Source organism: Natator depressus, chromosome 4 (genome assembly GCF_965152275.1).
Source record: "Natator depressus isolate rNatDep1 chromosome 4, rNatDep2.hap1, whole genome shotgun sequence".
Classification (NCBI taxonomy): domain Eukaryota; kingdom Metazoa; phylum Chordata; order Testudines; family Cheloniidae; genus Natator; species Natator depressus.
This window is the reverse complement of record NC_134237.1, coordinates 59,328,645-59,354,953: the sequence shown is the minus strand read 5'-3', so window position 1 is coordinate 59,354,953 and position 26,309 is coordinate 59,328,645. Positions and strand designations below refer to the sequence as shown.

The window sequence follows — 26,309 nt, the reverse complement described above, 5'->3', positions numbered from 1 at the left end:
GTCTATGTCTAATACAGTAAGAAAACTGAATGCAGATAAAAATCTCACCCTCAGAGGAATTCCAGTAAGCTTCCTTTTACAGACTAGTCTCCTTCTAGTCTGGGTCCAGCAATCACTCACACCCCCTGTAGTTATTGTCCTTTGTTCCAGTTTCTTTCAGGTATCCTTGGGGATGGAGAGGCTCTCTCTTGAGCCAGCTGAAGACAAAATGGAAGGGGTCTCCCATGGGCTTAAATAGACTCTCTCTTGTGGGTGGAGACCCCCTCCTCTCTCCTATGCAAAGTCCAGCTCCAAGATGGAGTTTTGGAGTCACCTGGACAAGTCACATGTCCATGCATGACTAAGTTTTTACAGGCAGCAGCCATTGCTCACATGCTACTTTTAACGTCCATGCCAACGTGTCTTATGTGGATTGGAGCTTCCAAGATCCATTTTCCCTTAAGTGCTTCTTGATTGGGTGCTTAATTTGCACATTCCTTTCTCAAGAAGCTGATCAAATGCTTTACAAAGGCTACTTAAAAATCAAGCAAGTACACAGCCAATATTGAAAACTTAGAATACAAAAATGATACATACATACAAATAGGATGAATATATTCAGTAGATCATAACCTTTACATAAATATGTTACATGGCATATGTAGCATAAAATATATTCTAGTTATGTCATATATACATTCATAAGCATATTTCCATAAAACCTTATGGGGGCATTGTGTCAGTACCAATGTGAGATTTCTAAAGATAGCTGCAGGACTCGACCCAAGGTTTAAAAATCTGAAGTGCCTTCCAAAAACCTGAGAGGGACGAGGTGTGGAGCATGCGTTCAGAAGTTTTAAAAGAGCAACACTCCGATGCAGAAACTACAGAACCTCAACCACCAAAGAAGAAAATCAGCTTTCCTGACTCAGATGATGAAAACGAACATGTGTCGGGCCGCACTACTTTGGATCGTTATCAAGCAGAACCCGTCATCGGCCTGGATGCATGTCCTCTGGAATGGTGGTTGAAGCATGAAGGGACATATGAATCTTTAGCACGTAAATATCTTGCAATGCCAGCTACAACAGTGCCATGTGATTGGCTGTTCCCACTTTCAGGTGACATTGTAAATAAGCGGGAAGCATTATCTCCTGCAAGTGTAAACAAACTGGTTTGTCTGAACAAGAAGTGGGACAGAGTGGACTTGTAGACTTTAAAGTTTTACATTGCACTGAGTGCAGTTATTTTTTGTACATAATTCTACATTTGTAAGTTCAACTTTCATGATAAAGAGATTGCACTGCAGTACTTGTATTAGGTGAATTGAAAAATACTATTTCTTATGTTTTTTCAGTGCAAATATTTGTAGTAAAAAAAAATATAAAGAGCACGGTACACTTTGTGTTCTGTGTTGTAATTGAAATCAATATATTTGAAAATATAGAAAACATCCAAAAATATATAAATAAATGGTATTCTATTAACAGTGCAATTAATCGGGATTTATTTTTTTAATCGCTTGACAGCCCTAATTAAAATACCTATTTTTACTGCACTACACTGAATGATCCCTTTTTTAATACAGTATAATGCACCCTGATGTGTTGCTGCAAACATACATCTGAGATCTTGATTGGAACAGTTTAAAATATATGCTCCAGTTTGTTCAAAGACCTCTTGCTGGCATACAGAAAAAAAACAAAAACAAAACAAAAAACAATCTATATAATCTTCTCTCTCATTGTTCCGATACCAAAGAATCACATAAAACCTGAATAGCAAGAGTGGCTGTGTTCTAAAGAGAACATTTATATGCCTCCCTAGGAGCAATCCCCTTTGCCTCAGAGACATTTTAAATGTTTTCACTGAATCATCTTTCATTCTGATATGACACAATGTAGACAGTTTCATGGCAAAAGAAAGAAAGGGGCGGGGGGGAGGGAGAGAGTTACTTTCTATGCAATTTAGGCTTAGTTTAAAGTCACTCCTGCCTAGATTAACCGATTTCCCCAGATTTTGTCTAGCATCTCTTAACCTGCTAACACTTTCAATATTTTGTTCTTTTGTATTTAGTCCTAACTACAGGCATATGATACTGCAGTGGCTCTCAACCTTTCCAGACTACTGTACCCCTTTCAGGAGTCTGATTTGTTTTCAAACCCCAAAGTTTCACCTCACTTAAAAACTACTTGCTTACAAAATCAGACATAAAAATACAAAAGTGTCTCAGCACACTATTACTGAAAAATTACTTACTTTCTCATTTTTACCATATATTTATAAAATAAATCAATTGGAATAATAATATTGTACTTACTTTTCAGTGTATAGTATATACAGCAGTACAAACAAGTCATTGTCTGTATGAAATTTTAGTTTGTACTCACTTTGCTACTGTTTTTTATGTAGCGGGTTGTAAAAACTAGGCAAATATCTAGTTGAGCTGATGTACCCCTGGAAGACCACTGAATACCCCAAGGGGTATGTGTACCCCTGGGTGAGAACCACTGTGCTATTTGATGGTTTTTTTCTGAACAGGACATCATATGAGCATTTTTGCTGATGACAACTTTGCATTCTGAATGTTCTTGCAAAATATATTGAGAAAACGTGATCAAACCTCTGGTTTCCAGGTGCAAGAGATCTTGAATTGATCTTACTGGGCAGAATATTCTAAAGCAATCAGTATTGACCCAACTCTGCTTTCACTGAAATCAGTGAGAGTTTTTACCACTGGCTGTAATGAGATCAGAGTTAAACCAATGTTAAGTACTTTTGAAAGACTCACTCACTGACTACACCTTAAAACCATCCAATCTTATGCCAGCACAATGTGGTGCTTTTAAGCCTATGAGTTTGTTGGCTACCATCATTTGACAATTATAGCAACAAGCTAATCTGTACAGTGAAGTACATATGTACTCTGGAGATAAATAATTTCTTACAGTAACACCACATTTATCTCAAGCTCTCAGCTGTTATGCCGCCTGACATCTGTTATATGGACAAGATGGTCAGTAGTAAAAAAATAAAAATAAAAAAATTCACTTCTCTACATTTATACTAGGATATCAAAGTTGTATTGTGTTTAATTTTTTCACTCACTGATCTAGTGTCCACTCGAATTAAAGCAGCAATACACTGTGCAGCAAACCTAGCAGTACTGACTTTTGTCCTACCAACATTTACCTGTTATTGCACTTATGTAGTAGGCAAAACTTTAAATAATTTTTAAAAAGGTTTATAAGGTTACAGTGGAGTTAAAAACAAACAAACAAACAAACAAACAAACACACCAAAAGCTCTTACATATATCTTTTCAAATCAACCAGACAGGCAAAAGTATCTGAATCCTAATATTGTCTCTCTCCAACTATGTTAAGTATCAGCCAGTATCCTAAATGCTGCCCTTGAGACAAAAAGCTCTTACCTCTCAGTAATGACCTCAGCTGTTTAGATTCTTCGTAAGAGTGGTAACCCTGAAATACTATTTCTTTAGCCTCAACAATGCACTGAACACTGGATAGTATACAATAATAGAGATTACAGTCTAATGAAATAGATAAATAAGTGGCATACTGGGAAGTACAAAGAAGGGTGGAATGACAAGGATTTTAATGTTACACTAAAACACACTTCTTGTGAGCATCAAGTGAATTTTTAAGTGGATAGTACAGTAGCAAGTACACAAGATAGTACAGTAGCAATCCACACAAGTTTACAATAAATTCTTCTGTTCTACACAGGCTCTGGTATATGCACATTGACATGTTTATGTAGAAGACCAAAAGGAAGTGACAACAAGTGTAGTATCAATTCAACAGTTCACATATTCTCTAGCATAGGACTATATGCTGCAGTTGCAAGAACATGAATTTGATGATCTAATAATTCCCCCTCATTTCTAATTTCTGTGTTCCTAGGCCAAAATCTTCAAGCCTTAGTACCTGAAGTTTGACTCCTATACTCAATGGAAGCTGCACCTTTGAAATAAAGCCTTTCTTATCTCAGTGCCTAAATATAATGTAGGAGTCAAACTTTAGGCACTCAGGTTTGAAAGTTTTACAGTACTGTATATATGACCTATCATCCTAATTTTAAGGAAAAAAGTATGGAGGAAGCACCTATTCATAGTTCAAACACAGGAAATAGTCTGACATACACGACTGAGTTTCTCTTATAACAAGGAAGCACATGACAAAAGATGACACATCAAAGGATTTGTTTAAAAAAAATCAATAGAGTGATATAAATAAGTTAGCAAAATGAAGGGAGTTAGATTAAGTGGCACACAGGCAGAGAGATCACAGAATTTACAAGGACTGAAGAAGGTTAAGCTAAAATCAGGCACCAAGCCAGTGAAAGTTATGACCTCCCTACCACACACCAGTGTTATCCGATTTTAGTTAAGGGGATATTTATGCACTTAATCCAGCATCACTGGAGCAATGAAAAAATTATTTCTTTACAATAAAAATATATTTGATTTCTAAACTAAAAATACAAAGTCTGGTAATATTTAAATACAATGATCAAGTGTGTGTTTTCCTTCTAACTTGATAATAAAAAACACAAACTATAAGGAAAAAAGTAACAAACAGCAGGAAGAGAGAGTTTAATGGAGAAATGACTGCCCATTCCTTCAACTGTGACACAAATACATAACCATGTTTACCTAATGTCTCCCTGCCTTCCCCCCTGCCCAAAGTCTCATCTTCTCTCAAATCTCACATTCAGCCCTCAGCATATTTCTCTAGGACTGTCAAATGCACTTTCAGTGCCCTGTAAGAGCACCTGACTGTCACAGATTCACTCCGTTCATTCTCATCTAGCCTAAAGGAGCCTTTTCACAGAAGTCTTTACCAGTTTTCATGGGTTCTAGCGGTTACCAATGGAGAATCAAGAAATGAGAAGATCTGTGAAGCAGGAGCGACATATGTTTGGGAGCAAGGGGGTAGGGAACATCTGGGACAGCCTATTAACAGAGAGATTGTCCACACCTCATTTTAGGGGGGAAATTTAACACACATCTCCCCATCCCTGGATTCGTCTCAGTCAGGGCATGAGACAGCACTTTTTGTTCTGCTGGATGAGCTCTTGCTGTTCATAGATAAGGGGAGGGCAGCCATACTCATACTGTTGTACCTCTCTGCAGCAAATGATACATTTTATCACTATATATTCCTGTACCTTCTCTCAGAAGATACACGGATGAACTGAAATGTTCTAAAATGGCTGAGGTCCTTCCCTTTAGACGGAATTCAGGTCATTATGGCAACTACTAAATAGGGTTTCCAATCCCCAGGAACTAAAGATTAATATTTAAATGTCATGTGATGAAAATCCAGGAATGCATCCAACCAAAGTTAGCAACCCTACTACCAAAGGCCTAGCAAATGGACTCCCACAAAGCTCAGTCCACCTCCCCATATTATTTAACATTTATATAAAGCTTTTGGGATAGCAGGTGAAACAGCATGGGTTGGATGTCAACAGTATGCAGATGACAACCAGTTCCTGCTCTCCAATATGAGCAACATCCAGAGGTTAAAGTAAGCCGGTACGGTCTGGACCGGCTTCCCCAGGCTGGTGCTTTAAAGGTCCTGGGTTCCCCGCAGAGGCTGGAGCCCCGAGCCTTTTAAAGCGCCGCCCGAGCCCTGCAGCCAGAGCACTGGGGCCTTTAAAGGCCCCGCCTCTTCTGGTTGAGGCCACGCCTCTTCCGGTCAAGGCCCCGCCCCCTGCTCAAGACTCCGGAGTACCAGTAAATCCTTTAAGTTACTTTCACCCCGGCACGATCTCCTAGCTTACTCACTGGCTAGCTGAAGTCAGCACCCAAATGAAGAGCCATTTGCTAAAGCTGAGCCCAGACAAGAGAGAGTTGATGCTGGTAGAAAGAGAAGCATTCTGAAAAGTTCACTCTCATGTAACATTCTGAATCATCTAGGGCATTTACCCTCACATAGTTATGTTATGTTGGTCGGCAGCCCTCAAAGTCTTTGGGACTGCTCAATGCATTTGGATACATTGGATACTCTAAATTAGCAATGGTAGCACAAGATGCCCACTTCCACCTGCAACTAGCCACAGATCTCACTATAGTGATCTAAGTAATCATAGGATCCAGGTTCATTTATAGAAACTTATGTCCAGAAACTAACACCCTGGAAAAGCTTCAAATGCAACAAAATGCCGCAGCTTGACTGCTTAGCAACACAGGTGACAGTGGACACATCACCCTAGTGTGCCACTTTCAAGTCTGGATTCCCAATTATTAGTTTTGTTCAGGATCTCTCTCCTAATAGAGTCCATCATGGGATTGACCCTACCACCTGAGGGACCATGACCGCTCATCATAGCTACCAGTATGTTCCCATGGACCAGTGGAATAATTGGCTAATAGGAGGAGCCTCATGAATGCCAGAGACAGAACTTTCACAGTACTTGGACCTAGATTTATAGAACTTACTCCCACAAGAGGTAAGAATAACTACAGAAATCTAATTTAGATGCTAAGCTCTTTGGAACAGGGATAGTCTTGTTTGTACAGCACATAGCACCATGGGGTCCTGGTCCATGACTGGGATTCCAATGGGTTATTACAATAGTGACAAATAATAATCTCTCTTACACACACACACAGTGTTACCAGAATATGAAGACTGCAAAGTCAAACTCAAGAGTTAGGAAATGCCTGAATTAGGGTTGCCTGTGTAAGCTTAATTCAGTCCCCCCTGTATCTGTGCATTATGATACAGTCTTTAATTTCATGATCAGATGCTATTTTTTCCACAATACCCCTGCCTTCTTCAGTGCACAGGATGGACTGTGCTCACTTAATGAGCAACAATTCAATCTTTTGTTTTATTCTCATTGATCAGTGTACCATCCCATGCCTTATTTATTGCACACGACTCAAAACCCCGTTTAGGATTATTAATTTCATCATGGGTTTTCCTAGAGTGCTCATCTCTACAGTATGCAAGTTCTGCACAAACATTAATTTGAGATTCCTAGGACTTGGGTTTTTCAGAGTACTTAGCATTATAATGCACTTTATATGTTCAAAGCACAGCTCCCATTGACCTCAATTGCAGCTGTGAGTGCTCAGCGATTCTGCAGATCAAACTCCATGATCTGAAATTAGGCCCCCAAAAGATTTGGAATACACTTTTCAAAAAGGTTCGTTTCACTGATTTGCTGGACATCACATAGGAACTCTGTGTCAGAGGAAGGGATAGAATCCAGTTCTCCAGGGTATCATTCAGCTGCTTAATCATGATGCCCTCCTTTCATGACACAAGTTCTTATGTCTCAGACTTTAAGGTCACAAGGGACCATTATGATCATCTAGTCTGACCTCCTGCACAATGCAGGCCACAGAATCTCACCCACCCACTCCTGCAAAAAACCTCTCATCTATGTCTGAGCTATTGAAGTCCTCAAATCATGGTTTAAAGACTTCAAGGTGCAGAGAACCCTCCAGCAAGTGACCCAGGCCCCATGCTGCAGAGGAAGGCAAAAAACCCCAGGGCCTCTTCCAATCTGCCCGGGAGGAAAATTCCTTCCCAACTCCAAATATGGCGATCGGCTGAACCCTGAGCACGTGGGCAAGATTCACCAGCCAGATACCCAGGAAAGAATTCTCTGTAGTAACTCAGATCCTATCCCATCTAACAGCCCATCACAGGCCACTGGGCCTATTTATCACAAATAGTCAACGATCAACTAATTGCCAAAATCATGTTATCCCATCATACCACCTCCTCCATAAACTTATCGAGCTTAATCTTGAAGCCAGATAGGTCTTTTGCCCCCACTGCTTCCCTTGGAAGGCTGTTTCAGAACTTCACTCCTCTGATGGTTAAAAACATTTGTCTAATTTCAAGTCTAAACTTCCTGATGGCCAGTTTATATCTGTTTGTTCTTGTGTCCACATTGGTACTGAGCTTAAATAATTCCTCTCCCTCCCTGGTATTTATCCCTCTGATATATTTATAGAGAGCAATCATATCTCCCCTTAGCCTTCTTTTGGTTAGGCTAAACAAGCCAAGCTCCTTGAGTCTCCTTTCATAAAACAGGCTTTCCATTCTTCGGATCATCCTAGTAGCCCTTCTCTGTACCTGTTCCAGTTTGAATTCCTTAAACATGGGAGACCAGAACTGCACAAAGTATTCCAGACGAGGTCTCACCAGTGCCTTGTATAACTGTACTAATACCTCCTTATCTCTACTGTAAATACCTTGCCTGATGCATCCCAAGACCGCATTCGCTTTTTTCATGGGCCATATCACATAGGCAGCTCAGTCATCCTGTGGTCAACCAGTACTCCAAGGTCCTTCTCCTCCTCTGTTAGTTCCAAGTAATGCGTCCCCAGCTTATAACTAAAATTCTTGTTATTAATCCCTAAATGCATGACCTTACACTTCCCACTATTAAATTTCATCCTATTACTCTTACTCCAGTTTACAAGGTCACCCAGATCTTCCTGTATGATATCACGGTCCTTCTCTGAATTGGCAATACCTCCCAGCTTCGTGTCATCTGCAAACTTTATTAGCACACTCCCACTTTTTGTGCCGAGGTCAGTAATAAAAAGATTAAATAAGATTGGTCCCAAAACCAGTCCCTGAGGAGTTCCACTGGTAACCTCCCTCCAGCCTGACAGTTCACCTTTCAGTATGACCCGCTGTAGTCTCCCCTTTAACCAATTCCTTATCCACCTTTCAATTTTCATATTGATCCCCATCTTTTCCAATTTAACTAATAATTCTCCATTTGGCACCGTATCAAACGCCTTACTGAAATCTAGGTAAATTAGATGCACTGCATTTCCTTTGTCTAAAAAAAATCTGTTACTTTCTCAAAAAAGGAGATCAGGTTGGTTTGGCACGATCTACCTTTTGTAAAACCATGTTGTACTTCGTCCCATTTACCATTCACTTCAATGTCCTTAACTACTTTCTCCTTCAAAATTTTTTCCAAGTCCTTGCATACTACAGATGTCAAACTAACAGGCCTGTAGTTACCCGGATCACTTTTTCCCCCCCACTTTCTTAAAAATAGGAACTGTGTTAGCAATTCTCTAGTCCTACGGTACAACCCCTGCATCAAATGTCCTCCAGACAGCAGCCTCACTCACTGCACAACCATGATTCATCCCATAACAGGTCCATCCAGTGCACTGAATGAGGCAGGGAACTTATGGGAAAAAAATAGTATCGTTATGAAGTTAGAGACTGTATCTTGATGTTTACACATCAAGAACCTAATTAATTCTGGCATTTCCTAACTTTTGGGTGCTTGACTTTGCAACCTTTATGTTCTTTTTAACATAGTTCTTTGAGTGTAATCTCCTAGGTTTTTTAAAAAAGCAAACCGAAAAAACAGAAATTCTATCAGGTGGCATTATATTGACAACCTCAGGGCTGGAATCGTTAGCTCGACCACATAGACTTCTGCCACTTGAGCTAACAGAGTAACTGACAGCAATAGTAGGTTGTCATCTTTCATGTGGACCAGCACTAGAGGAGGATGAGACACACCACTTCACCAGTGGGTTTCACAGATATTTGCTGATAAGAAAGGAATGGTGAAATTCAGGAATGTTGAGCTTTATTCCAGGCTCTGGAAGGGAACATACACTAGTCGCAGAAGCTACTAGATCGCACGCCCTGGTTCTCATGGGTGACTTTAATTTTCCTGATATTTGCTGGGAGAGCAATGCAGCGGTGCATAGACAATCCAGGAAGTTTTTGGAAAGCGTAGGGGACAATTTCCTGGTGCAAGTGCTAGAGGAGCCAACTAGGGGGGGAGCTTTTCTTGACCTCCTGCTCACAAACAGGGAAGAATTAGTGGGGGAAGCAAAAGTGGATGGGAATCTGGGAAGCAGTGACCATGAGATGGTCGAGTTCAGGATCCTGACACAGGGAAGAAAGGTAAACAGCAGGATACGGACCCTGGACTTCAGGAAAGCAGACTTTGACTCCCTCAGGGAGCAGATGGGTAAGATCCCCTGGTGGACTAACATGAAGGGGAAAGGAGTCCAGGAGAGCTGGCTGTATTTCAAGGAATCCCTGTTGAGGTTACAGGGACAAACCATCCCGATGAGTTGAAAGAATAGTAAATATGGCAGGCGACCAGCTTGGCTTAATGGTGAAATCCTAGCGGATTTTAAACATAAAAAAGAAGCTTACAAGAAGTGGAAGGTTGGACATATGACCAGGGAAGAGTATAAAAATATTGCTCAGGCATGTAGGAATGAAATCAGGAGGGCCAAATCGCACCTGGAGCTGCAGCTAGCAAGAGATGTCAAGAGTAACAAGAAGGGTTTATTCAGGTATGTTGGCAACAAGAAGAAAGCCAAGGAAAGTGTGGGCCCCTTACTGAATGAGGGAGGCAACCTAGTGACAGAGGATGTGGAAAAAGCTAATGTGTTCAATGCTTTTTTTGCCTCTGTCTTCACTAACAAGGACAGCTCCCAGACTGCTGCGCTGGGCATCGCAACATGGGGAGTAGATGGCCAGCCCTCTGTGGAGAAAGAGGTGGTTAGGGACTATTTAGAAAAGCTGGACGTGCACAAGTCCATGGGGCCGGACGAGTTGCATCCGAGAGTGCTAAAGGAATTGGCGGATGTGATTGCAGAGCCATTGGCCATTATCTTTGAAAACTCGTGGCGAACGGGGGAAGTCCCAGATGACTGGAAAAAGGCTAATGTAGTGCCAATCTTTAAAAAAGGGAAGGAGGAGGATCCTGGGAACTACAGGCCGATCAGCCTCACCTCAGTCCCTGGAAAAATCATGGAGCAGGTCCTCAAGGAATCAATCCTGAAGCACTTAGATGAGAGTAAAGTGATCAGGAACAGTCAGCATGGATTCACCAAGGGAAGGTCATGCCTGACTAATCTAATCGCCTTCTATGATGAGATTACTGATTCTGTGGATGAAGGGAAAGCAGTGGATGTATTGTTTCTTGACTTTAGCAAAGCTTTTGACACTGTCTCCCACAGTATTCTTGTCAGCAAGTTAAAGAAGTATGGGCTGGATGAATGTACTATAAGGTGGGTAGAAAGTTGGCTAGATTGTTGGGCTCAACGGGTAGTGATCAATGGCTCCATGTCTAGTTGGCAGCCGGTGTCAAGTGGAGTGCCCCAGGGGTCAGTCCTGGGGCCGGTTTTGTTCAATATCTTCATAAATGATCTGGAGGATGGTGTGGATTGCACCCTCAGCAAATTTGCGGATGATACTAAACTGGGAGGAGTGGTAGATACGTTGGAGGGCAGAGATAGGATACAGAGGGACCTGGACAAATTGGAGGATTGGGCCAAAAGAAACCTGATGAGGTTCAATAAGGATAAATGCAGGGTCCTGCACTTAGGACGGAAGAACCCAATGCACAGCTACAGACTAGGGACCGAATGGCTAGGCAGCAGTTCTGCGGAAAAGGACCTAGGGGTTACAGTGGACGAGAAGCTGGATATGAGTCAGCAGTGTGCCCTTGTTGCCAAGAAGGCCAATGGCATTTTGGGATGTATAAGTAGGGGCATAGCGAGCAGATCGAGGGACGTGATCGTTCCCCTCTCTTCGACATTGGTGAGGCCTCATCTGGAGTACTGTGTCCAGTTTTGGGCCCCACACTACAAGAAGGATGTGGATAAATTGGAGAGAGTCCAGCGAAGGGCAACAAAAATGATTAGGGGTCTGGAACACATGACTTATGAGGAGAGGCTGAGGGAACTGGGATTGTTTAGTCTGCAGAAGAGAAGAATGAGGGGGGATTTGATAGCTGCTTTCAACTACCTGAGAGGTGGTTCCAAAGAGGATGGTTCTAGACTATTCTCAGTGGTAGAAGATGACAGGACAAGGAGTAATGGTCTCAAGTTGCAGTGGGGGAGGTTTAGGTTGGATATTAGGAAAAACTTTTTCACTAGGAGGGTGGTGAAACACTGGAATGCGTTACCTAGGGAGGTGGTAGAATCTCCTTCCTTAGAAGTTTTTAAGGTCAGGCTTGACAAAGCCCTGGCTGGGATGATTTAATTGGGGATTGGTCCTGCTTTGAGCAGGGGGTTGGACTAGATGACCTCCTAAGGTCCCTTCCAACCCTGATATTCTATGATTCTATGACTAGTGAGCACAGTGTCTTCCAAATGTTCTCTCTAAGCTTGGCCCTTCTGCCCTGTCCCAGTTCTGTCTCATCCTTATCCCTGGCTTCTCATCCCAGTCCCCTTGTGCAGCCAGTCCTTGTGCAGCCAGTCCTAGTCCACCACTCCCTGACTCCTTGTTCCAATCTTTTTGCCCAGCCAGTCCCAGTTCTCACTTGTTTCACCAAAATGAAAATTGTAAAAAAAAAAAAAAAAAAAAAAAAAAAAAAAAAAAGTGTCCAGTTCAGGATGCTCTAAATCTTTCCTTTCAACGAACTAATTCAGGAGACTGGCTCATACAGGTGGGATTTGTTGAAAGGTAATCAAAACTGTGATGTGTAGACCAGGGGAAAATAGACACTAAACCACCATCACAAAAAGCAGTAGTGTTCAAAATCATTTTTTAAATTACATATGGGTATTTATATTTTGGAGAAACAGAACAGAGCTGCTGAAATGTGGGAGAGAGAGATGGAAGCCTGCAACTGTTAAAAAAGGCATAATCTGGACTACTGTCCAGTGTGGTCTCCTCAGCTCTCAAGAGGAATTATTTGCATGCCACTGTGACAGAATACCTCTGTTTCACATCCTACACTCCACTGTAATCTTTTTTGTACAAAGTATGCCTTGTAAGGGATCTTGTGAAAACTCATAATTTGCTGGTCAGTATCGTTCTTATAAAATAAATGTGGCAACATTGTATGTGAAGTTATAAGATTTCCCCTCTGGTTTTAACAACACACATTACAAACCCCACAGCGTGCTGAAACAGAAATTTGGGAAACAGGTCTGTCCTAAACAAAGGAATGTGTGCTCTGCTTAGTTTGCATTTAAGTAGTAAACAAAGTCATCAAGCAGGGAGAGAAACAAAGGAAACTCAAACAGGTGACAAAAAACAAGTAGGGAACAACTTTCCACATAAACTCTTTGTCTCCTAGTGCCCAGCTGGAAATGTTTTTCAAGAGGGGGACTGAAACTGTAAAAAGAAGGGACAAAACACCCCAAAGCACCCCTCTCTCTCTCTTTGTCCATTTTATTCACTATACTTAATGAGACAAAGGAAGCATTTGTTGGACTCTGGGAGAGAGGTCCTGACCCAAGAGTTTGGTCACTAATCTATTGACATGGCGAGAACCTTTCCTTGAATCTACTATAGTTAAAGAGAAGACATTTACTAATGCCTAACTTAATTTTTCTTGTAACCATTTCTGATTTGTATGCCTAATTACTTACACTCACTTAAAATCCCTCTTTGTAGTTAATAAACTTGTTTTGCTCTTTTACCTAATCCAGTGTGTGTTTAAATGGAAGTGTCTGAATAACTTTTTAAGATAGTAAGATGGCCTATTATTCCCTTAAAGGAACAGTGGACTTACCATATTTGTACTGTCAAGGAGATGGCTGGACAGTACAAGACATGCATTTGGGGGTCGGGGGAGAGGGGCGTGGACAGAGAATCTGAGACTGGGGGTGGGTTGGGGACACCATGCAGTATAACCAAGGCTGGTGAGAGCCAGATTGTAACCTAAGTGTGGCTGGTAGGCTACAGTTACACACACAGACACATTGTAAAGCACTCAAGGTTGCAGGGCAGGGGTGATACAGCTACTCACTAGTCTAGATTGTACCTTGGTATGTCACAGCCATGTTGCCTCTTTGCAAAGTGGTGACTGCTGAAGGTATTCTCCCCACACCCCAATAAGCCATCATTTAAGACTAAATACCTCAGATCACATAATACTGACCATTCAAAACAATTAACCTGGTCTCAAATTTTAATAAGCTCCTCCCTTGGCCAGTTTAACACAATCTAAACTTCTCCCAAGACAACTAAAGATGCATCAGCTTGTAAGGCTTAATATAACGGATGGCAAGCCAGATAACATCTTGGTTTTGATTTTTCCTGCATTTCACAATCATATAGTCAATATAACTATACCAAAGGGGGTTCCCTTCTATTCAGTTTGCTGGAGAAATCATCCTTAAAAGTGTAAAATAAGAATGGAAACTTTGGTCAATCAGGAACAAGTGTATACACAGAAATACAATATACTTTTTAAAGTCTATGTTTTTTCATAGTTGAAGCACACAATAGGTCTGTTTTCCAAGCCAATCTGGATCAAGCCAGCAGGTCAATAATGGAAAGGTAAGCAGCTGTTACTCTATAATAGCAGCATCCATCAGATAAAATGACTTTTTTCTATTATACCAGTACCAAAACTGAGTCATACATAAAACAATCCTCAAAAAATTGCCTTGAAATTTTGTCAAATTTCTTGGCTGATATAGCAACCACGGCACTCATCTTATAACACAACAAGGACAAGGTTTGCAACATGGCCTCCTTTTTATACTTCAGAAACAGGCTAAGAGGTAAGAAGAGTTGGAACATTAATGTTGCAAACCAGGTTCAATGAAACATTTGGAAATTGCATGACTGACATGGAATCAGAGCTGCTCTGTAATAGTTTATGAAAACTGTGTGTTGACACAGTTACTGGAACATTTCCTGAATGAATTATAACAGGGGACTGTAAGGAAAAACAATCAATCAGAAAGAAAACCAAATGGCTCAAGATAAGCCACTTTTCTGAAAGCCCTTGAGGGTTCGTGTACTGGGTACTGTATCCCAGGGCTGAGCCTAAGAGTGGTGGATTTGCAGAATTCTGCCCTGGAAGAGGTAAAGGCACAAGGCCTAACACTTGAAGGAGGGCATTCAGAGAGGCCAGAAGGGGGACATTGGCACAACAGGCCCTGTAAATTTGACAGTGTTCTTACTGTGCTCTAGAAAACAAGCAGGTAAGCAAGTATAGAGACAATAGCAACTGAGCTGAGCAGTAAGAAAAGAATATCCTGAATATTATAAGATGCTTTAACCCACCTATTAATGAATAGGTAGTCTGCTCTAGTATTGTTCCTTTAAAACAAGTTTCTTATCCTTGTTGAGATGGGTATCAGACAGAGAGAGAGAGAACCGCTGTGGTTCTCATTATCCCTGCTATCTGAAAAATCATCATCATTATAAGCTAGGGTGATTAGTTTAGCATGCATTACCTGAAATCATTTCACTTACATTTCCATCATGGTTGGGGCAGGAGAGAGGTTTTCCTGCAGCAACAGCTGTGACAGTCTCCAAGATGGAGGACTCTTCAATGCTGTTGTCTGGCGTTCGCTGCAGGACATCCATCAGGTTAGTGATAAAGAAGTTGTTCTGGAGTGCAGAAACCCCTTTCTCTGGCAGAATGGAGGTCTGGCGGCACACTGGGCAAGAAAGGGTTAAACTGTGGGCTGGAATGTAATTCTGCAAGCACCTATTGTGAGGAAAGATTGAAAACAGAGAGTAGCATCAAAACCCAAAGTCTCTTAGAAGGTAGTTTGTTTTTTAAAGAAAGAATCATTTTTAACCAGCAACAGCTGTAGTTTGCAAAGCAAGGGTGAAAGCTGGCCATCATGAAGGTAGGGAAGGAATTTCTTCTCTAATCTTTCCCCCCCAACTCATACATCATACTCCTACACACAAAGGATACAGGAGACTGGATTTGATGTACCCAAGATTTGATCTGATAGGACAAATATAAGCTCCTTCAAGAGTTTGTGTCTCTTTAATTGGTATCTATTGGCTAAGCTGCTATCTTTCCCATACAATTCGCCTCAATTTTAATCTTTGGTTTTAAATATTTTAGGGCCAAATCCCATTCCCAATAAAACCAATGGGAGTTTTGACATGGACTTCTGTGAAGCCAGGATTTCATGCTATGTGCCTTCTACAAAGGACCTCAGCTATTTTATTTGGCTCACTGTAGAAAGAACCTCTACGTGCCAGAAACCATTTTGCTCTTCACCCATACAAAACTGAAAATATTATACTTCAGTGTTATTGGTAATACCCACTGCAAATTGAGCTAGAAAGCGATGTTTAACACCTGAACTATATATTAACATGAAGTACCGTTTGTCTTTAATTCTCCAACAGTTTTGTATGTAACACAAGAAAGTCTACCACAAGCTAAATCTCCTGAGTCAAACAAAGGACACTAAACTGTATTTTTTAAACTGACTTTTCCTTCTCCCCTCAATTTAGTGTAAAATATCATTCTAAAACATTGCTAGCTGCATTGGAGAGACAGTCAACAGAGCAAAAGTGGAAGTCAGATATATTTTCAGATTTCCTTTCTGAGAGAAATTATTTTTACATACCAAGCATTACCTACACTGTAAAAGAATGATAGTTAATTACAAGTCAATATTTTAATATGGCATGTAGAAAACTTGGACATTAAAGAATGGGATAATTATTTCTCTACTTTGTAAATCAACAACAACATTTTTATTGCCTCTAATAATGGACTAATCAATATAAAACTGACACTGTTAATCTAAGGGCTTGATTCTGATTGCACGCCATTTTCATGTTGATGTAACTCCCTTTATTAGCTTTATTGATTTACTTCTAATTTACAGTGGTATAAATGAGATTGGAATCAGGCTTTAAGGTCTCTAAAATCTATGACAGTCTAGGAGATACAGAACCTTCGGTACTGTTACATGCAAAGGGCATTCCCCTCCCAATATATTTGTCATTCAGAAACATCTTTCTAACCACAGTAAATGAAAAGGACAATGATTTTAAAATATCATTGACCTGATTCTCTTCTAATTTAATAGACTTTAAAAGAGTTACTCATCACTGTAAAGCCATTGAAAATATAGAATCAGGCCCACTGTTCTCTGAAGTTTCTGTAAGATTCCTCCAGGAACAATTCTTCGCCTTTAACCAGAAGCCTTTTACATGCAGGTATTTCAGCTGGATTTAGAGAGCTAAAGACAGCCCTATAGACTTGAACTCAAGCTGCTAACCCAGGTTGCTAAGTCTCCTCTGCTATTTTAACCCAAGCTAGACAATGCTGGTTAGCTAACCCCAGTTTAAGAACACACCTGTCTGAAGTTTAGACATACCCTATCTTACAGGGCAACTACTGTGTTTGGTCATGGCTCTTTTTAACAAGGCAAAACCAGAAGGGGACAGTGGAGTGAAAGAAGGGAAAGTGTCCATCATTCATTTATAAAAACAAAAATTTGGAATTGCAGATGTTCTGTTGCTGTCTCCTGCTTACTGCTCATATGAATAATGCCAGTTCACCTCCCTAATCTTTAATTTAGGATCATGCTTCAGGATGACCTAGACAGACAGAAGGTATATTTTTGGTTGAAGACAACTGTAGGTTTGCGGGTATGCACTGGGATAAAACTAAAAGAAGGAAATGGGAAAAAACAGCTCTTACCTCTCACAGAAAGTGTGCAGACAGGGAAGTACTTTGGGGTTCTTGTAACGTTCCAGGCATATGCTGCAAATCAGAAACTGTTTGTCAATCTGTCGCACCACAGGACTTGGGATGTTGGAGCCTTCACTGGCCATCCTAGACCACTGACATATGGGTCCCAATCTCTTCTACCCTGCACACTGCTGAAACAGAGGAAGGGAGGGGAGGTTTTAATCAGCCTGAAATGCCAATTTTAATACCTAGTTCTCCAATATACTTCATCCTGATTTAGAGGGCAATATTTCCATTTAGATCAAAATACAGAGGGGAAATGTCTAAAATGCAATATCACCGCCTACAGCCTGGAAATGGTCAGCCATTTCTATCACACTAAATAATAAAAACCTGTATCTCGACGGGTTCTCTGGAAAAGTATGTTGCAGCGGTGTTGTAAGTTACAGGGCTGCTTGTGCTGCAGCCCTTGTCAATTCTTCCATACTTTATGATTCAAGTAGGTCTAAGAATCTATCTACCCTGGAAGTAGAACCATTTTTAAATATGGGCCTTCTTAAAGATAGCTTCATACCAGTTTCTGCAGCCAGCGCTTCACAAACAGAACCATTTTCTAGAGTGTGAAAGACAGTTTGTTGAATGCTTGTGCGGGGACTGCGCAAGCCAGCCAAATTACTTTAGTATAAAACAAGTTTTAAAGTGAGTTGCCTAACAGTCAGAGCCAAAGATGGGGCACGTTTGGTTTCTGGAAGGTAAAAGAAGCCTCATTTTCAGAGACAGCTGAGTGCTGAGAAGGAGAAGGTGATGAGACACCACATGAATGGGTTCAGTAAAAGAGCCTAGATGCCTAAGAGACCCAAAACTAAGAGATAAACACATCATCCTGCCCATCACATTGGAAATGCCACCAGCAGCAGTTGGCAGAGAGGGAGGAAGGAGATCCAAGAAGCATAGTTGGAGAATAGCTGTAAGAAATAGAACATACCAAAAAATGAAGTGGGCATTGCCCACATTTCTGTGACTGAAGTCTGCTCAACCCCACCCCCCCCCCCCGGCAAAAATAATGTAAAGTGGGAGAACTATGTGACAATCTGGTGACACAGCAGCAGGTTTTTACTCCTTAAGAAATAGGAATCAGAAGCAGACTTGGAAATCCTGCTCCTCTAAGACAATGGCCACAAAATAGGGTCATCATAAAGGAGAAAGATCTGTCTCTGGGTCAGTGGAATAATACAGAAATGACAGACAACATATATAAAACAGGTAATAGTTAAGGAGAGAAAACGTGGGGAAGAAAAGAGAAGCAGCAGCATCCAACAAAAGGAACTGAAAACTACATGTTAAAACGTATTAGGAAATGCTAGCAAAACAAGTGACCACTGCAGGTACAAAAGAAGAGTTGTATGAAGTCAAAAAGCAATAATTTATTTTCCTTCTAACCAATAAACCCAGCACTATTCCTGCACTAGAGATATTCTTGGGTTGGCAAACTTCTTGCAGAAATGCTTCTTTCGTGTTCATTTGATATTTGTTTTAACAACAATGCCCATCTGTCTATGATGATGGTCACATGAATTCAGAAGTCAATGGAATTACACAAAGTTTGGTCCATGGTATTTTGTAATTATTGTAAGGTCTGGTCTCCTATTGAATGTATTATGTATAGCAACAATTACAAAGGCAAAGCACATAAACCTAACAGAGCTGAACCCAGCTTGCATTCTCCAAGTTGTGTGTCTGGCTAGATTAGTATGTTTTACTGGTTTGTTTTTCTATTGTGTGTGACACGAATAAGGATAGTGGCGATGGCTATAGACATGCTGCACTGGCTTTTTTAGGAAGCTGGAGTCCTCTAGGGATCACCTTGTAATGAGCGAAGAGTCATAAAATTGTTCACAATTAAAACATTAAGCAGTATGAATTGAAGAGATAACATTGAAATTTATATGCATAGAAGGGGGAACTGGTCACTGGTTTCCCTTGTTTTATTATTTCAGTTCTAGCATTAATGGTTACAGTATTCTTAAATCATATGCTATATTTTTTGTTCCTGTATAAATGTATTTTAACAATGTACTTCTTTATTTTCACTGTTCTTTCAGTTTTCTCCATAACAATATAAACACACTTAATTGTATAAGTGAAGGAACACCAGGTGCGTGTGCGTAATACACACAAACTATTGATTATGTGATCATGTTACATCTTAAAAACTTGAGTTAAAAAAAAAAAAAAAAAGGCAGCCTAACTGACCAGCTTCTGAAAGTGAGATCAAAACCAGAGTATTAGATATTAAAATGCATCAGTCTACTGGGCTGGGAGCCTTGAGGAGTTTCAGAGATTTGATTATAAGGACATTTATTTGATCTTTAATTCACAGTTCCATCTGCTCTGTACTAACCTGAATTTTTTTTTTTTTTTTTTTTAAATAAAGAAAAGGAGTGTGAGAAAAGCATAAAGACTGCCGGCACGCACTAAAAAGCAGGTTACAAACAGCATAAGGATGTCAAGTGTAAAAAGTATGTGAATGTCAAGTGTAAAAAGTAACACACTCAGTCATTTCATGTCTCTATTATAAAGAGCATTTATCATAGTAAATGAAATTCTTAAAAGAAAAATATTCCTCAAGTCCATTGCTGCAGTTATTACTCAGGCAAAACTCTCACTATTTCAGTGGGAATTTTGGCTCATTAAAGATTGCAGGATCTTTGCAGCTAAAATGTTTACGTGAATGCAGAGACTTAGTTATTGTCAAAGACCTTTCATCTGTCTGATCAATTACAGTTCTGAATCTCATTGTAAATCGAGTATTGTATACAGATCTCATCCTATCAACTTTAGGTTTAAGATATTAATCATCCAAAGAAACCATGGACAAGAGTTTAAAAATAACTACATTTCCATTTAAAATGTTCAATACACATTTTGTCTAAAACACAGCAAGCCCGGATTACCGCCTACCACTTTGTGTCACTCTGCTGAAATGAATGGGTTTTCAAATGTGCAATTTAGGGCAGAATTTGGTCCAGTTAGGGTTTTTATTTTTATGGAAGGCTGTTTTTCTCTTCCCCCCACCTTTACGTATATTTTTAAGAGACAGACTATGGATTTCAGAAAAACCGATATATCAAGGGGTATACAGACTGAGAAGTTATTTCTGATTAAACAAGACAGACATGAGTGTCTTCACTCTACAAGCTTCTTTTTTAAAAAAAAAAAATATATATATAGTGAGCACCTGTCACTGCATATAAGCAGACTGAAATAGCTCAACAAATTACAATCTTAGGCCTTGATCCTGCAAACACTTATGTATAAAATTTCATACATACCCGTAGTTCCATAGAATAGTTTAATGTGTAGGTGTTTGTGGGATTGGGGATTAAATCACTGATCCTGCAACACTTACTCATGCAAATATCCCACTGAGCCAAAATTCATCTCGAGTGTAATTCTACTAAGTCAACGGACGTATGCCAGGGTGGAATTTTACCCACTGACTACTAAAGGAGTAATCAAGGAATACTTGTTTAAGTAAGAGCTGCCTGTCTTAAATAACCCTCCTAGAAATTGGTTGAAGACTAATTTTATTTTGATTTAGGGAGCAGCAGCACCACACAATGTTAACCTATATTTCAGGGCTATTTTAATTAAGGATCTAGCCAGAGTAACAGTAATTTTTAAAAGGACAACATTACATAATACCATCTTTTGATGGTCACATTTAACCAAAAATTCTTGAACTCTTTTTATGTTTAAAGTTAAAAATTAAACTTCCAAATATCCTCATTGCAGAAAAGCCATTTGGCTGACATTTGGGTGCAACAGTTTACTGCTTTGTTTTACAGAACCTAGGAAATCTTTTCCCCTGTCTGTTAACGGCATTAGAGACACAAGGTAGGTGAGGCAATATCTTCAGGTCTGCTGAAGAACAACACTGTGTGGCTCAAAAGCTTGTATCTTTCACAATCAGAAGTTGGTCCAATAAAAGATATTACCTCACCCAGCTTGTCCCTGTAATATCCTGGGTCCAACATGGCTACAAGTACAATGCATTTTAATACGGTTGCCAACTCTCCAGGATTGGCCTGTAGTCCCCAGGAATTAAAAATTAATCTTTAATTTAAGATTATGTTATGTGATGTAATCTCCAGGAATACAGCCAACCAAAATTGGTAACCCGACATGTTAATGGCATTATAATTTAGCTTCTCGAACAGGTGGAATAAGAATGGCCATCAACGTTTAAAATTAATGTAAGACCTTGGGAGTCTCCACATATAGCTCTACGGGGCGGGGGAAGAGATCTGTAATATATGTCAATACAGCTGAAGATGTGTGGACTATCACATCAAAATACATGAAAAACCCCACCCTGTGATCTTATGAGAAGAACCACTTTGGAAGCCCAGTTCATTTTAACTAAACCAATTCCAGAATAAGAGCTCATAAAAAAGTAGTATTCTTTGTCACCCACCCAGTGCTCAAATATTAAATTTTGTCTCTTTCTTTTATCCTTCTGTTTGGAAATATGTATCAATTTTCACTCAAAATATCCTTTAAAGCACAAAGAAGGGGGGGGGGGGGGAGAAGGGGAAACCAGTTCTGTGTAATAGTGTAAAAAAATCCCAACCCTAATAAGTGTACACAAATTCAGTAAGAAATATCAGCATGCAGCCCCACCCTTATGGAAAAGAACTTCCAGTAGAATTTCACAGCGATAAAACCCATTAGGGTTCTATAAATGACAGTCTATAAGACTTATTCTAAAAAACCTGCACAGTTTAATAGAAAATAATATTCTTCCTACAGTTTTTTTTTTAAACCAGCCTTTAGACTTTCAATAGAGTCATACATTCCAAGATCAGAAGGCTCCACTGTGATTGTGTAGTCTGGCCTCCCGTAGAACACGGGCCATATAACGTCCCAGAAATATTTCCTAGACCATATCTTTTAGAAAAACATCCAATCTTGATTTTAAAAATGGTCAGTGTTGGAGAATCCACCACGACTCTTAAATTGTTGCAATGGTTAAATATTCTCACATTAAGAATTTACATCTTATTCCCCCTATGCTTCTACAACAGGAATTTAATCATCTATGAAGTTCTATAAGATTGTACACACACAAAAAATAGAAAATTTATGATTGCTTATTAAATTCCATAGCTCTTTTTCATAAAAGGAGAGAACTCTCCCTCCTTGAAGACAGCGCTATCAAAGAACTCCACCCAGCCAGAACTGCAACTAGATTGACTGAAAGACTATCAGAACAAACCAAATCATTTGCTGTTTCCTTGTCTGCTACTTATCAATGATATATAAAACCTAGAAGGTCTATTCATGTATTCTGAATGAATAGGTTTCCAATAGCAACGTTTGCAATGGAACTGTCAGACACTCAGTTCGGGGGCGGGGGGGGGGGAGGGGGAAAGAGAGAGAGTCTAAATGATGCTGCTTCAGAGATAGCATTACACATAGGTAAACTTCCAGCAACCAGATACTATGCCTGCCTGCCTACCTCCATAGGAATAAAATGAGGAATTCAATCCAGTAACAGCAGCAACTCCAAAATTAGTCTGTCTCAGAACACATAAGGTCAAAATACAAAGTAAATTAATCATCCTCAACATACAGAAACCTAGTACATTTGTGTAAAAAAAACTCACTTTTGCATTTCTCTCTCTCCCACTCTTGTAATCAGTTTGGTGCCACTGTTTAAAATATAGAGCAAGCATCGTCATTTACTACAGCATGCAGCATCATAAAGAACAAATAGGGTGCCAGAACAGAAGGAGTGACCTAATAGTAGTCACCAGGCATAATATTGAGCAAACGAACATTTCAGACCTACCCATCTTTGTAGATAAATAGCTTACTCAGAGCAGTGCTGCGTATAAAATCCTTTCTGGGATGGAGCTGCAGTTCCTCAGTAATCCAAACGAGCAAAACATTATTCTGGTAATATTTCAACTTTAAGAGCCTCAAGCATGAAACTGTTTAAGAATCCCTGACAGCACAGTCATTTTTAGAGGCACAGCATATTTTTTGTTCTAGGTGGTGATGCTCCATTCCACGTAGAAGACAGGTGTGCAGAAAAATGGAAGAAATAAGAGGAGGCCCAGTGAAGTCATAATGATTTTTTTTTCCTCCCTGGGTTATTAACAAGTGGGAGACCCCTTCACAGTTCAAACCAATCAATCTTTATTTAGCATATCTTTCTCTCACTCAGCCTGTGTTGAAAGACTGCAGCAAACTGTGCAAGGGATTGTGGGATAGGGATGCAGCAGAGAGCTGCAATGAGATTCGCTGGGGTTTTTTTGTTTTTTGTTTTTCCTCTCTCTCTCCCCTTCCCTAGTCAGCAATCAGCTGTTTCAAGGCTCAGGCAGAGCCATTGAATTTGGTCACCAGAATGTTATTACAAGATTAGCAGGCGGAGGCAGCTACCACCGTGCATCTGGTGTGCCAATGCAGCTAAGAAATACATATACAAATATCACTCAGATCAGAATAAGGATTTAATTTAGAGAGGGAGTGTGAATATTACAGAACATCAATTATCAGGACAGTCACTGCAGACAGAATGAAAGCACATTTATAAAGAAGATAAAAGCTTAAAGACTAACGCACTTCACTCTGATTTTCCAGGCTTTAGAGCCGTATTAAAAATATATCTTCCTTACCCCAGCTTTAAAGATATGAGAGAAAAGTGTTGTGTGATTTCCCAGATGTATAAAGAACAAGAGAATTTCATAACAAAAAACAAACAAAACACACATCAAAATTGCACTTCTGGCATAAACCAACAGAAATTTCATGCGCCACAAACTGGGTATTTCATCTCACTCAGACACAATTATTCTCCTCATTATCACCTTAACAGCGACCAATGAAATCACAGCTGACAGTCTGCTGAGGGGTTTGTATTTTTTTTTTCCAATCACTCATGAAGAGTTGTGTCTCATCCCTTATTCCATTTACCTGTTAAAAACAAAAACAACCCACCACACCCTTTAAAAAAAAAAAAAAAACTTGTTTTCAGTTTTATGTCCTCAGGTGTGCAAAACAGGTCATTAATCCCATCAGAAAGATGTTGAGTACACAGAAACAACTGAAGTCAAGCAAAATAAAATTAGCTTGGTCCTCTTATATAACAGCCATGATCTTTTTGCATACAAAAGTAGTATTTGCATCTCTAAATATATGAGTCGGGTTTTTTGGAAAAAAACAAGGCATATGCAAGTGTTCTAGCTAACGGTGTTATTAAAGCTCCAACAAACACAAGAACTCTAAGGACCCATCTACATTACAGATAAAAGATTATTTATCACTTAATTGGACCAGGCAAAATGATCTTTGAAATCAGGGTTAAAAACCTTTTTCCTAGACTCTTTAAACACCATTTGTAGAAAATAGTTATTCCCCCTCTGCACCGGCCAGGCAAACAGCACGCAAGTCATATTAGAATAAACCAAACTTAAGCTCATTTGTTTAATATTGTTTTCTCTCAAGTGTAGGCAGGCTCTCAAAAGCTTGTCAAAGTTTTCTACAGTCTATCACAAGCTCCCACTGTGCCTTAAGATATAAGTAGAGCTAGTCAAAGAACAGAATTCCCAATTCATGGGAAATTGAGATTTTAAAATTTGTTTTGTCCCAAATCAAGACAAAAAAAGTAGAAATAGCATAATTTTTCTTGAAATGAGACATTCCAAATAATTGTTTTGACCTTATCAAAAAAGTGTTTCATTTCAACTTTATAGTTTAGACTTATCACATAAATTATAGTATCACAATATAAAAGTCAAAGATAGTTTAAATGACTAAATGAAATATTTCAACCTTATAGAAATTAAATATTTGATAATTTCCTGTCAAAAATGTAGACAAAATCTATTTATTCCTACAGAATGCTTTGATTTTGTAGAATCAGCATTTTACAATAAAAAAGTGTTCCATCAGAAAACTTTTGACCACCTCTAGATCTAAGTTTTATCCTGACAAAATACTTTGAAATAAAGATACAGTTATAAAGTGCTCCAATATAAAGTGTATTATTTAAACTACAGTTAATTTGTGTTAGCCACACGGGTTTTGAACACAGCAAGATTCCAACATGGTTTCCCTGGCCAACATAGATGGGGCTGAAGGATGTTGTAAACCAGCTTATGAAGGGCTAGGGTTTTCAGCCCCTGCTATCAAATATGGCTCCTTCACTTCCCGCATCCAATGCTGAACTATGATTGAATCAGTTACATTTTTCAGTTTCAGCAGAATTCCTTATTCCCACAATAAGGAAATCCCGGGGACATCGTTTCTGCCAGTTGAACAAAAAGCACATTTGAAACAAAAAGCATGTAAAAATTCATAACTAGCGCTCCCTGAGCTGAAATAGAAACAGTCAGTCATATACATGCACTCAAGTATCATTTAGCTACCTGTCGTCACTTAGTTACTACTACAAGATCTACATGTACTGATATCGCCAGTATAAATACAGCTATTTACAACGTACAGTAATGACTATGCACCCCTGGAATCACAGCTGATACCACAACATACTGCATGGCTGAAGGAGGAGATTGCAAGAAAGTCACTGGGGTAATAATCACTCTCACTAGGAGCTATTAATGTGTCACCAACTCAAAATGAGAGTGTGTGTTAAAGTTCAGTTCTCTTATAATTCCCAGAAGCTGCCAGCCAGCAACGATTTTACATTCTACAAATAATTCTTCTTTGAAAAAATTAAAATGTGGGGACAGTACCAACGCAAGTGAAACAGAGCGTGGCTGCAGCACTTTCCTTGACGCTTTTATTCTTGCATGTTTAATGTTTGACATGTAGGTTTCTTTTCCCTAGTGGAGAGGAAATGGCTTTACAGTTCACTGAACAACCCTGCTGCCCAGCACACCAATTACTAA

At 39.6% G+C, this 26,309-nt stretch overlaps 1 protein-coding gene across 12 annotated transcripts in view; it reads right to left on the bottom strand.

Annotated features, from left to right (window-relative positions):
- The window catches only part of TRIM2 (tripartite motif containing 2), a 150,883-nt gene that overhangs the window by 43,134 nt on the left and 81,440 nt on the right, over positions 1 to 26,309 (bottom strand). For 5 of the 12 annotated variants that reach the window (XM_074951025.1, XM_074951017.1, XM_074951016.1 and 2 more), the window contains 2 exons: positions 17,401 to 17,582; positions 15,192 to 15,429 (listed from right to left, as the gene is read on the bottom strand). In XM_074951025.1, the coding sequence (XP_074807126.1) occupies positions 15,192 to 15,429; positions 17,401 to 17,534 (372 nt within the window). In that variant the 5' untranslated portion in view covers positions 17,535 to 17,582. Of the gene's footprint in view, positions 1 to 15,191; positions 15,430 to 17,400; positions 17,583 to 23,245; positions 23,624 to 26,309 lie in introns of those variants that run through there. The other 7 variants (XM_074951023.1, XM_074951020.1, XM_074951022.1 and 4 more) reach the window with 5 other exon arrangements.